The sequence below is a fragment of the Papaver somniferum genome, chromosome 8, assembly GCF_003573695.1.
Source record: "Papaver somniferum cultivar HN1 chromosome 8, ASM357369v1, whole genome shotgun sequence".
Classification (NCBI taxonomy): domain Eukaryota; kingdom Viridiplantae; phylum Streptophyta; class Magnoliopsida; order Ranunculales; family Papaveraceae; genus Papaver; species Papaver somniferum.
In genome coordinates, this window is record NC_039365.1 from 104962628 (window position 1) to 104975248 (window position 12621).

General features: G+C 37.9%; 1 protein-coding gene across 1 annotated transcript; it reads right to left on the minus strand.

Moving 5' to 3' along the window:
• Positions 1 to 676: 676 nt before the first annotated feature.
• LOC113301494 lies at positions 677 to 2234 on the minus strand. The gene is made up of 2 exons (XM_026550264.1): positions 1588 to 2234; positions 677 to 1374 (listed from the first exon to the last, which is right to left on the minus strand). Exons 1-2 carry the CDS (start codon positions 1627 to 1629, stop codon positions 1099 to 1101), a joined length of 318 nt encoding a protein of 105 aa, XP_026406049.1. The 5' UTR covers positions 1630 to 2234; the 3' UTR covers positions 677 to 1098.
• Between the last annotated feature and the right edge of the window lie 10387 nt (positions 2235 to 12621).

The following is a 12621-nucleotide window of genomic DNA, read 5'->3' on the forward strand; positions in this document are numbered from 1 at the left end:
TTAATCACACAAGTCCAATAAATTAAACATCTTATGAGGTAACTAAGAACTCACGAATGCTGGATATAGTACTGGCAAGTAGTCCAATATATATTTTGACCTCTATGTAGGAAACAATGTGATATTGGAGATAGTCATAAACTTTTTACTTCTGAAGCATATAGTCATATACCGTTTTGGGAATTGTTAGCATGTAGTCCCAAACCAAACATAACATAGCAACATTTCAAGTGGATAGGATACTCAAGTTAAGCACGTTATTTCTGTGAATTAAGTACACAAAACGTGAGACTGCCGTGAGTTGTCATATGTGAGTCCACTAAAACTTTTCAGTTATTCAAAATTTCAATTTACCCCATTTGTGTTACCATTTCTGACCTTGGCTTTGTCTGGAGGCTTGAGCTTTGCCATTTTAAGCTATGAGGCCAGGAAAGCTGTTTTGAATACAGAGTCTGACCATCCAAGGACACAGAAAAAGTTGTAACTTATGAATTAAAAAACGAATATGGGTTTTAGGTTTTCAAAATTTCCAGGCATTTTACTGTAAAAAGTGTCTTAAGTATACAAAATCTGAACTTTAGACTCTAGCGACAGATACAACAAAATAAGGAAAACAACACTGTATTTTCCAATACACCTAGCTCTCTCTGCCTGAAGCTCATAAACACTGTATTTTAATGGAAGCTATCTCTCAATATTCCATCAACTAGGTATATTGATAAATCATAACAATGAAAAGAAATTTAAAGAGACAAAATAACATAAAACAGCTGCTTGTGATTAAGATTGATGAATAACTAGTACATGATGATTCATTGACAACCCACTGCTTGAAACATCAATCTGATCACCACAACCCACAAAAATCTTAATAACATAAACCCTAAAACGAGAAAGATAAACTAAACTAGAAGGGAAATTTCATGCAACAAAAACATAAAACAACAGAAAGTAAAAACCAACATCTAACAACTACCGCCTTCTTCATCTAGAACACTGCTGACCAGATTGACTACTCAACCTTAACAGGGATGACATTCTTCTCCTCAACCTTCTTAGGAATATAGATCTTAAGAAGTCCATTCTTCATCTCAGCTTTCAATTCCTGTAAGTTAGGAAATCAAGATCCAAGTTGAAAGTAATAAAAGTGTTCATATCATCTTCATTAATATCTGGACCAACAATAAGAACATCATATTCTTCTTTACCCAGAAGAGTAGTGATAAAAAGAGAGGTACCCTCAACAGTGACTTTGATATCATCCTTCCCAAACCCAGGCAAGTTGATCTTCAACTCAATACCTTCTTTCAGCTCTTTAACACTCCATATCTTCATCATCACATGCTTTTCTTCTTTGTCATACAGCTTCACCTCCTCCATATCAGAATCAAAGACATTTGCACAAAAAAATCATAAGAAACACCACAAGTTAGAAAGGAAAACAAATCAGAAAACAGAAACTTAGATTTAAAGGTTGAAAATACATAAAAACTCAGGGGGGAAAACACCACAAGTTAGAAAGGAAACACATCAGAAAACGAAAACTTGGATTTAAAGGCTGGAAATACATATGCATCTTATATATACCTGAACCAAGAAGATCAGTAGTGAAACTAGGACGAAGAGCATCAGTAGTGTGAGACCCTTTTTTGTTTTTCATCATGTTACGTGGGAAAGAACATGAAGAATATATTGGGACAAAAGAAGTTGCAGAACGTTTGGGGTTAGGGTTCTTAAGAAGGCCGAGCTCGTTTGAGGAGACAACAGTAGTAGGAGCAGGTTTCTTTGACATAGTCACGAAGATGGAAGCCATTCATTATGGTAGATCTTTCTCTTAAGGAAACCCTATAATACTACTCTTCAAATGTTGTGAGGAGATAAGACACTAAGACAACATTGTGGTGGTATTTATAGAGAAATGGAAGTGATGTTGCTTGACGACTCAGTGTATAAAATGCTGACTCGATTAGTAAATAGTAATTTAGTATTACTGTAAACTTGAGTAACTCGATAATTAGTGATACCAAGAGTAGATTTGATAGGAGACTGGAGAGGATATCTGGGTATGGATTAAATTTTAGAAAAGAACTTATATAAAATCCCACTGTAGAGACCAAGAAAAGAACAATTTTTTGGGCACTAGATTTTCAATTTGACGTACCCACTTGCGATTTCACCTCGACCCATACCTTCTTCTGTTCTTCCCACTTGTTCTGCTGCTTTTGCTGCTCTTCTTTGTGAACTGTGAACCCTAGCTCGAGTCGTCTCATCAACTCCACACCCTAGGTCAGTGGGATGTGAATTTGATGAAACACCTAGGCTAGGTAGAGATATGGTGGAGTTGTCGGGTGCTTGTGGTGGTGGTGTGGTTCGAGGTCTGGTGGTGGCAGTGATGGCAGGAGATGGTGGTGGCGGAAGTTGCAGGTGATAGGGAAGAGAGGAATTTGGGGAGAAGAGGAGAAGAGGTCGATGAAGAATGGGTTAGGGGCTTTTTGGTTTGTGGTGTAGGTGTTTGGCGTTTGGGTGTTGAGCGGGAGTAGCGAACTTTGATGCACAGCGAGTAAAGAGCGTTGGATGATCCCATATAGATTGAATCGAACGGATACGATGGAGAGGTATGTAGCGACCGTTGGATTATGAGATACAACAAAACTGACGGCTTCAGATGGAGTTAGGTACTATGTGTTTGACAGGAGCTTCGGATTTTGATGCACAATGATGAGGTGGCCGTTGGATGATGAGATGGATCCAATCTGACGACTCTCATGGAAATGGGTATAGATAATGGAAATGGATTTGGGTCAGGGTTTTGGGCCTTGGGTATGCCAAGCCCATATCTTCTTTAAGAACAATTCTTCCTCTTCGAGCCCACTTTTATTTGATCCGGCTCTTGCAAACATCAATCTTCGCTGCCTTTCTGCGGGAGTCTTTGCCGTATCTTTGCTCTTTTCGCTCCGTGAGTTAACCAGGCTTTATTTAGTTCCTAAAAATGCAAAATTAATTGAGAAAAGTATTTATTCTTGAAAACAACGAAAACACAGAATATGGGATAAAATGGAGCGTTAGTGCACAAATGATGAGTTAAATGCCAATAAAAAGGTGCAAATATATACAATATTTGGCACTCCTCAAATACCCCCAAACCTGAATTTTACTTGTCCTCAAGTAAAATAAAACTAAGGAAATCCTACCTATACCACTGTCGATGGTCTCTCGATTGCATTTAGCGAATGCAATAAGCCTTTTAAACCACTAAGTGTCCCTAGTGTACGAGTTGAAGTCTCGTGAAGGTTTGCTTAGAACATACCTACAAAGTTCTAGGAAAAAATATAAGCTCAGATTCCATGAAATGTGACATGTGCAAGACAGTAGAAGCTCACAGCAAAATGGAGATGTCAATCTAGCTATCAAAGGCACAATCCTAGCACTGATAACAAATAAAGACATGTGATAAGAGTGTAAAGTGTATCTACACATGTGTAAAGAAAGATCGGATGTTATGACTACTAATCACCAAGAGATAGTTTCTCAGGCTAAGAACCGAGGTCGAAATCTAGCTAGCTGTCCGGACTTTACGAAAATTGTGACTGAGTTGGAGGTATTTCACAATTACTCGCGTTGTACATCACTGGCATACACCCTTCCTTGCTTATAACACAAAAACACAAAAGATGACTCTTTACATGACTCTTATTTACATTGACTACTCTCTTTTATTTTTGGAACAAGAGAGGATGGAATTGATAAATACTTGATTTTTTTTTTGATTTTTTTTTTTTGATTCTGATATTTTTCTGAATATATACATCGTTTTTTTTTTGAAAAAGATTATTTACAACATGGTAACTTTTTTGATACATTAGCAAAAAGAAACAAAAAATTACATTACACTTTGCAAGAGGTAGCCCTTTTTGATGCACCCAGTTAAATTCGATGGTTGTCTTTCTTAATGTAACCTCCACCTTCTATCCCAACCAACCAAAGAACAAGCTAGTCAAGTTTCGTTCAGTATTCTAAAGTGATTGGAAATCGTGACTTCCAATAGAACACCTCAAGGATGAGGCTATACATGTATTGGTAGATCGTGCGCGTGCAAGTTTCTTATCACTATGTGAATTGTGCTAGAATCAGGGTGCCTAAATATCTAGACTAAGAATCCTTATGTTTACATACATGCACAAGAGTCAACATTTCAAGGTAAATGAGCTCCATTTTTATGTTTTTTTTTTTCGTATTTTTTAATTTTTTTTTTTTTTTTCAAAAAGAAAGAGTTCTGTTTTCAATTATAGCATGTTATCAAAGTATCTACTTTTCACCCCCAAACCTAAACTAAACATTGTCCTCAATGTTTCAAAAGATAAACATGATTATAACACATACCATGAGAACGATGCTAAGTGTAGAAAAAGGAAAGAGATTACCGGATATTGGCGAAAGCAAGTTTTGAACTCCATTATTCAAGTCAAAACCCAACAGTAACTCAACTGAATTCACATTGGGTTAACACAATATATACAAGAAACATATGATTCCACTAAACATTACCTACCATATTATATACAAACAATTCACTATATACATACAGTCTAAAGAGTTGAGGATCAACCCAAAAGACAAAGTGTTGAAACATAGACAGTTTCAAACAACTATAGTTGGACTGAAATGCGAGTGAGAGTGAAAAACCAAATGAGCTACCCCTGAACCTGGATTTTACACTAGATATACTATTGGATACAAAATCTCGCAGTTTTGGGGGTTCATCATGCACAAGGTTTAACTCGAAATGGACTTTGCTAGGGACGGGAAAACATGCATATTCCAACTGTGGCTCCGTAAAGGTATTGTATTTAGATGAAAAATAGTCCAAGAGGACTTGGGAGGCACACAGTTCCAGTCCTAGATTAGGTATTCTCAGAAAAGTTGGTTTTACAATATTGTTACAAACCAAATCTAGGTTGGGTGGAAGGCTATCAGATTGTGACTTAAGTAGGAAGGTGACATCTAAGTTTCTCACATGCATGAGATCAAGAGTACCAATATTATCAGTCACATCAGCATTTTGTAAGTCATAATCAAGTTGTGTAGCATGCTTATCATTACAAAACAATTGCACAAGTCCAAATTCAGAATCATGGTTATCCGAAATATCCAAATCAGCATCAAAAGAAGCAATATATTGTGGCTTAAGTATGGAATCAGACACATCAACTATATTTTCATGCATAGGATCATTAGTGTCAACATAAGATTCAACATTACCTAAGTCATGCTCTTCACAGGATAACTGCACAATATCTAAATCAATAGCCTCATCACATGTATATGGAATACTAGAAGAAACATCATTCATGAAGGTCGGGGTAGAAAAGCCTAATGTATTTGAACCCAAAGGTTCCATAACATTTTTAGCATATACATGTTCTTCTAACATAACATCATCATCATCATCATCACAAATACATAAAAATCCTACTTTGTCAAAACCATTAGTTTTTTTCGTCCATACATCTGCCTCTAAAATAAGTGAATATGGATTGACATTTTCAGCAATAGGGTATGAAACACTATATCCAGAATTAAGCTCATTGGGAAAATCAACATCTGACTCATGGTGATTACCCATATCATGTGGCATGGTCCTAGTTTCCCTATAGGTTTCCCACTGATGGGTTTTCTCTGCAACTTCAGCTAGAAATGACCATGCATCCTCCACAGTTTTATCAATGAACTCACCATTACACATAGATTCAACCAAGGATCGAGACTTAAAGTCTAGTCCCTCATAAAGAATGGCGACCAGTCTCCACTTCTCAAGGCCATGGTGAGGACACTCAAACAACGAATCATTAAACCGTTCAAAATAATGAAAAAGTGTCTCTCCATCTAACTGGACAAAACAATTAATACTTTGACGAATAGAGATGGTCCTATGATGGGGAAATAACTTTTTGACAAATTTATTTGTGAGTTGGTCCCAAGTGGTGATTGACTGCGGTATCAGACTGTAAAACCATGTTTTAGCCCTTTCCTTTAAAGAAAATGTAAACAAATGCAATTTCAAAGAGTCTTCAGACATATAGTCAGGTTGTATAGCCCGGACAATTTGTTCAAACTCTCTTACATGATTATAGGGATTCTCAGAATCGAACCCTCGAAATATAGGAAGTATTTGTATCATGCTTGCGTTTAGTTCAAATGGGCCATCAGTCTGGGGTAAGACGATACATGATAACTGACTTATTCTGTTAGAGTACATGTATTCATGGAGACTACGGGGTTTATTCACATACTCGCCCATTGTTTTCAGAAAAAATTGGTTTTGATGGGTTTTGAAAATTTTTGGGTTTGTTGGGTTTTGAAAAGAAAATTTGGTTTGAATGTGGGAGAAAATTTTTGGTTATTGGGAGAAAATTTGGTTTTAAAATTGGGAGCAAGCCCACATTGATGGAGCAAAGCTTTGGTTTTGAATTAGGAGCAAAATTTTGGTTTGAATATGGGAGAAATTTGAGCAAGGCCCACTTTTGGTTTTGAAAAGAAGCCCAAAAGCTTTTTTGAAAAATTTGAACTATTGGGTCTTTAAAAGTTTGTACTTTGAAGCCCATTGTTGGGAGTTGGAAGGAAGCCCTGGTTTTGAAGCCCACTGTTGGGTTTTGAGAAGTGGGTTTTAAAAAGTTTGTGAAGTGAAGCCCATTTGGGGATTTAAAAACTACTCAAGCTAACAAAAGTTTTTACAAGCCCACAAATAATCAAAGTTACAAGCCCAAAGAAAATACAAGCCCAACTGTTGGGTTTAATATTACAAGCCCAGAATTCAAAAATATAAACCCAACAGACAATTGGGATTTCCTACTGGGTTTAGGCTTACCTGAATTTTGGAGGGAAGCCCAGTTGGGCTTTTTATCCCTTTTTTGTTGCACAAGCCCAGTTGGGCTTTGATCTCAATCTTTACAGCACATCCCAGCAACAGAACTAGCTAGCTCACTTCTTCTTAGCTCTTCCAACAGCAGCCCAGCAACAGCTTGTAACACCAAACCCAATAAACTGGGTTGTATGCTTTGGTTGCTGTAGCAACAACTCACAGTTCACAAGCTCCTGCTCTTTTCCCTTTTCTCCCAGCCTTGGCAGCAGCAATGTTGCAGGCCTGTTCAGCAGCAACTCAACAGCAGCAAGAGCCACAACAGCACCAGCAGCAGCCGGGCAACACAGCACTCAGCAGCAGTAGCTGGCAGCAGTAACATGCAGCAGTAACAGGCAGCAGCACAGCAACACAAGCTTCTTCCTCAGCAGCACCACATGTACCTAGTGGCTCAAAGAAGCTTGTCAGAACCTTCACACAGGGAAGTTCAGTTGTGTGTAGGAAAAAGAAACAAGCAAAATTACACTAAGATGCTTACAAAGCTACAGAAAACTACTACACTAAGATGCTTATCAGAAAAGTTACAGCTACTACGTGGGTTTAAGATACATATGCTATGCAAGATATGCAAGTTACCCTAAGATGAAGTTACACAGCAAGAACTAGCTAAGAACTAGCTCAGAAAAGCAATGAAGATGAACAAGCTAAGATGAACATGTTAATGCAAAACAATATGCAGACAAGTTAGTATGCAGAACAGCAAAGATGATGCAAGTAAGATGAATATGCAAGAATCAGGAACAACACTTAGTTAAAATATGCAAGAATAACACTAAGCTAAAAGATGCAAAGAACAAGACAGCAAGTGAGCTTACACTAAATGCACAACAAGTAAGAAGAACAACAAGTATGCTTACACTAAATGCACAACAAGTGAGCTAAATTCTTACAGAACTAAGTTATGCCAAGTGAGACTAAGATGCAAGAACTAAGATGCAAGAACTAAGATGCACATGAACTAAGATACAGGGACTAAGATGCACAACAAAACTACACAACTATAACAGAAATTAGCCCAGAAAACAATTAGGACAACAGTTCAACTACAAAGCAGCCAAGTCCCCGGCAGCGGCGCCAAAAACTTGGTAGGACTTGAAAGAAGCCTACGACTATGTCTAACTGCAAGTGCAGAGTGTCGATATGCAACACAGGGCAAGCACAGGTCGATCCTCAGGGACAAGGTGGGTGTAAAGCTGAAACTATGGTCTCACTTAAACTGATTCTAAACAAGAAAGAGTAACCAAAATGGGGGTTGTTTTGATGTGTCGATACGACAAGGTGTTGGTGAGGATTACAACAGAAAATAAATAAAAGTAAAAGATGCAAATAACACAGGGAGTAAACACTGAGAATGAAGGTACTAGGATTGTTGAATCCACCATTAACTCATACTATGTATTCAACTGATTATGATACGCTTGTCATTTTAACAGATAAGGTAGAGGTGTCAAGTCTATTACTTACCTAAGGCGTTTCACCAATGGAAGATTCAATCACAACTAAAATATCAATCTGGAGCACTAACTGTCTAATTAAGCACAACTAGTCAAGGGATTAACAATAGTCTCTAAAGCATGAGTTGCGGTATAATCACATAGTTTTATCCTAACTACAATGCATACATGGAATGCACCGTGAGAGCAAAATGTGACAAACCAAGATTGAAATTTTTTTAGAACAATTTAAGCATTCAAGAATCACACAAACAGCATAAATAACATAGTACAAAGCTATGGTTTCATCTCAACCTTAGCTTAGTGAACTAAAACATGATCAAATTATACTACTAGATGAAACAGATGAAATAGTAAAATTACAGAACACTAAGTGCTTGGTGCTCCGGCTAGCCCGGGCATCTAGGGTTGAGCTCTGGCTAACCCAGGCATACACCTAACATTACAAACACCATGTTCTATTTATAGTGCAGAATCCCCAAATTTCTAAACCCTAATTTTTGAAAACCTAAAATTTGATTTGGGGATTTTCAATTTGACGTACCCACTTGCGATTTCACCTCGACCCATACCTTCTTCTGTTCTTCCCACTTGTTCTGCTGCTTTTGCTGCTCTTCTTTGTGAACTGTGAACCCTAGCTCGAGTCGTCTCATCAACTCCACACCCTAGGTCAGTGGGATGTGAATTTGATGAAACACCTAGGCTAGGTAGAGAGATGGTGGAGTTTTCGGGTGGTTGTGGTGGTTGTGGTGGCAGGAGATGGTGGTGGCGGAAGTTGCAGGTGATAGGGAAGAGAGGAATTTGGGGAGAAGAGGAGAAGAGGTCGATGAAGAATGGTTTAGGGGCTGTTTGGTTTGTGGTGTAGGTGTTTGGCGTTTGGGTGTTGAGCGGGAGTAACGAACTTTGATGCACAACGAGTAAAGAGCGTTGGATGATCCCATATAGATTGAATCGAACGGCTACGATGGAGAGGTATGTAGCGACCGTTGGATTATGAGATACAACAAAACTGACGGATTCAGATGGAGTTAGGTACTATGTGTTTGACAGGAGCTTCGGATTTTGATGCACAATGATGAGGTGGCCGTTGGATGATGAGATGGATCCAATCTGACGAATCTCATGGAAATGGGTATGGATAATGGAAATGGAGTTGGGTCAGGGTTTTGGGCCTTGGGTATGCCAAGCCCTTATCTTCTTTAAGAACAATTCTTCCTCTTCAAGCCCACTTTTAATTGATCCGGCTCTTGCAAACATAAATCTTCGCTGCCTTTCTGCGGGAGTCTTTGTCGTATCTTTGCTCTTTTCGCTCCGTGAGTTAACCAGGCTTTATTTAGTACCTAAAAATGCAAAATTAATTGAGAAAAGTATTTATTCTTGAAAACAACGAAAACACAGAATATGGGATAAAATGGAGCGTTAGTGCACAAATGATGAGTTAAATGCCAATAAAAAGGTGCAAATATATACAATATTTGGCACTCATCACTAGCCCATTTTGGTAGGGGACTACCCATTTATTTTGGAGATGGATATTTGAAGTAAAATTGAGCCACCCCTTATCTTTGTATTTTGTTAATACCAAAAAAAACCTTTGTAATTAAATCAGGGTTAGTGTAATGATTAGTTAGTGTTAGTGTAATGATTAATTAATGATTAGTGAGTTATTAATTGGATCATTTTGTTAGAATCAGAATTATTGAGAGAGGAGAAGAAGAAGAATAGGGTTGAATCCAAAAAATCTTATTTTGAGTTTTCTAAATATGATACGAGTGATTCTTGTGATGATAACTCCTCTTCAGAATCAGAACCTCCTTCATCTCCTAGAGTATTTGTCAATACTTCTAACGATGCGGGTATGAGTTATTTGTTAGATGATGAATGTTTTTTTCCCCAAACTCAAGCTAGCGACCTAAATGATGAATTTTATCATCCACAACCAGAATATGAAGATATGGGTACTCAGGTATGGCTCAAGTTTAGTTAATGTAGCTTCAATTGTGCAAAAAATTGGCCAATCTGAAAATTTCAGTAAAAAAATTCGGCTAGGTCAAAGTGGTTCGATTACCTAATATGCATTGTGATGTAACCAACTCTTATGTATGTGTAGTTCGGTTACTTGATGTAGCAGACGCAGGTAACCGAAATCCATTTTAATGGAGGTTTTTTAGAGTTCGGTTATATTTTTCCAGATAACGTTGCCGAACTAATAACATAGAGTAGACAGATAATAGTTCGGTTTAGTCTAGTATACTATCGGGGTTGCCGAACTTAGAGTTCTTTTTATTCGTGTGAACTAACTTTGTTGCGAACTTCTAAGGAGAAAATTTGTCATCAAATTTCGGCAAGCTCGCAAAAAAATTCTAGTGATTAGGTATCCGAACTATGAGTTCGGTAAGGCCGATAAAGTTTTTACATTGCCGAACTTCTAAGTGTTTCTTGTTTTTGGTTATTATCGACGTTGTGCTATTTATCGTAGGTTGAATGTGATCCAATACCAATAGAAAATCAACCTTCCCCAGTTGATATTTTGTACGAGGATACATCCCATCACTACATGAATGACTTGGTATTCAAAGACCCTGCCGAGGCAAAGAGTTGGGCTAGACAACATGCACAAAAAGACATGTGTGTATTAGTTTTGAATGGGAATGAAACAAAAACTCGCTTTGAAATGGTTTGTGAGATAAGCGGTGATCCCGACAAAAGCCACAAGAGGAAGGGTTATGTTTATAAGGGAAAGACAAATAGGAAGAACAAAACTTTCTCAAAGAAGATTAATTGACCATTCAAGCTATCATTTAATCATAACAAAGATTTGGATGGATGGGTTCTCTACCGAGTTATGCAAGGTCGTCATAACCACCCTCGTCTGGAGCATCTTGAAGGACATTTCATGGAGGAAAATCTAACTCTTAAAGAGATGGAAAAGGTAGCTAAAATGAGGAAAATGAATATTTCACCACTTCAAATACTCCAAATACTAAAGGAAGATAACAAGGATAACCACTCATCTTTGTCCACCATTTACAATGCAATTGAGACGATTAAAAGGAAGGAATGGAGAGATAGACAAGTGATGCAACAATTGTTTTTCTTGGACAAAGAAAAATACTACGTGGTTCAAAAGGATGTGGATTCGGACGGAGAGATAACACAACTCTTCATTGCGCATCCGACGAGTGTTCAATTGTCTCAATGCTTTCATGAAGTTCTAATAATGGATTGCACTTATAAGACAAACAAGTTCGAGATGCCATTGTTGAATATTGTTGGGCGTACTTCGACGAAGTCACCATTTACCGTTGAATTTTGTTTCTTAATGGACGAGCAAGAGCCTAGTTACATTTGGGCACTATAACAAGTTAAGGCAATCTTCCGAGGTGATGATATTCCCGGGGTTATAATGACCGACAATGAAGTCGCATTGATGAACGCAATAGAGGTAGTGTTGCCACTAGCCCATAATATGCTTTGTACGTTCCATATATGGTGTAATTTGATCAATAGGTGCAAGCCAATAATATATCCACCCAAGAAAAAAGGATATGAGGAGGTTAAGAATCTACGGGAAGATAAACGAGCGGATGCAAAAGAGAAGGTTGAAAAACAATACGAACTAAATTACGCTAAATGGGTTTCTTTCAACGGTGAATGGGAGTCATTGTGTTGGTCTCTTACCGAGGAAGAGTATTATCTAAATCTTGTGGTGTTTATCGCCCATTGGGATACTCCTGATTACCCCGATGTTGTATCGTATGTTCTTCGTCAATGGTTGGAACCGCACAAAGAGAGGTTTGTTTATGCCTATATCAACCAATATAAACACTCGGGAAATCAAGTGACAAGTTTGGTAGAGTCGTCTCACCACCGGTTGAAGAAGAATCTCTTTGGATGTGTTGATAATTTTGTGATCGTGTGGAATGCTATGAAAAATTACTTCAAGCGCGACTTTGATAGAATTAACGAGAAGTTCCAAAAAAGTTGTATGACGGGAAAGTATGCTAATCACCAATAGTTCAAGGGAATCCATTATAATGTATCTCGGCAATGTATGAAGTTGTTGATTATAGAAGTCGAGTTGATTGAAAAGTGGGAAACCAAGTGGGATGAGGTGTGTGTTTTTAACATGAAGAAGTCTATGGGACTCCCTTGTTGCCATATGATAATCAACTACGAGCATGGCGTAATCCCTTTAAGCGACATTAATCCATTTTTGAAGCATCTAAGTTTTATCCCCCCCCCCCCCCC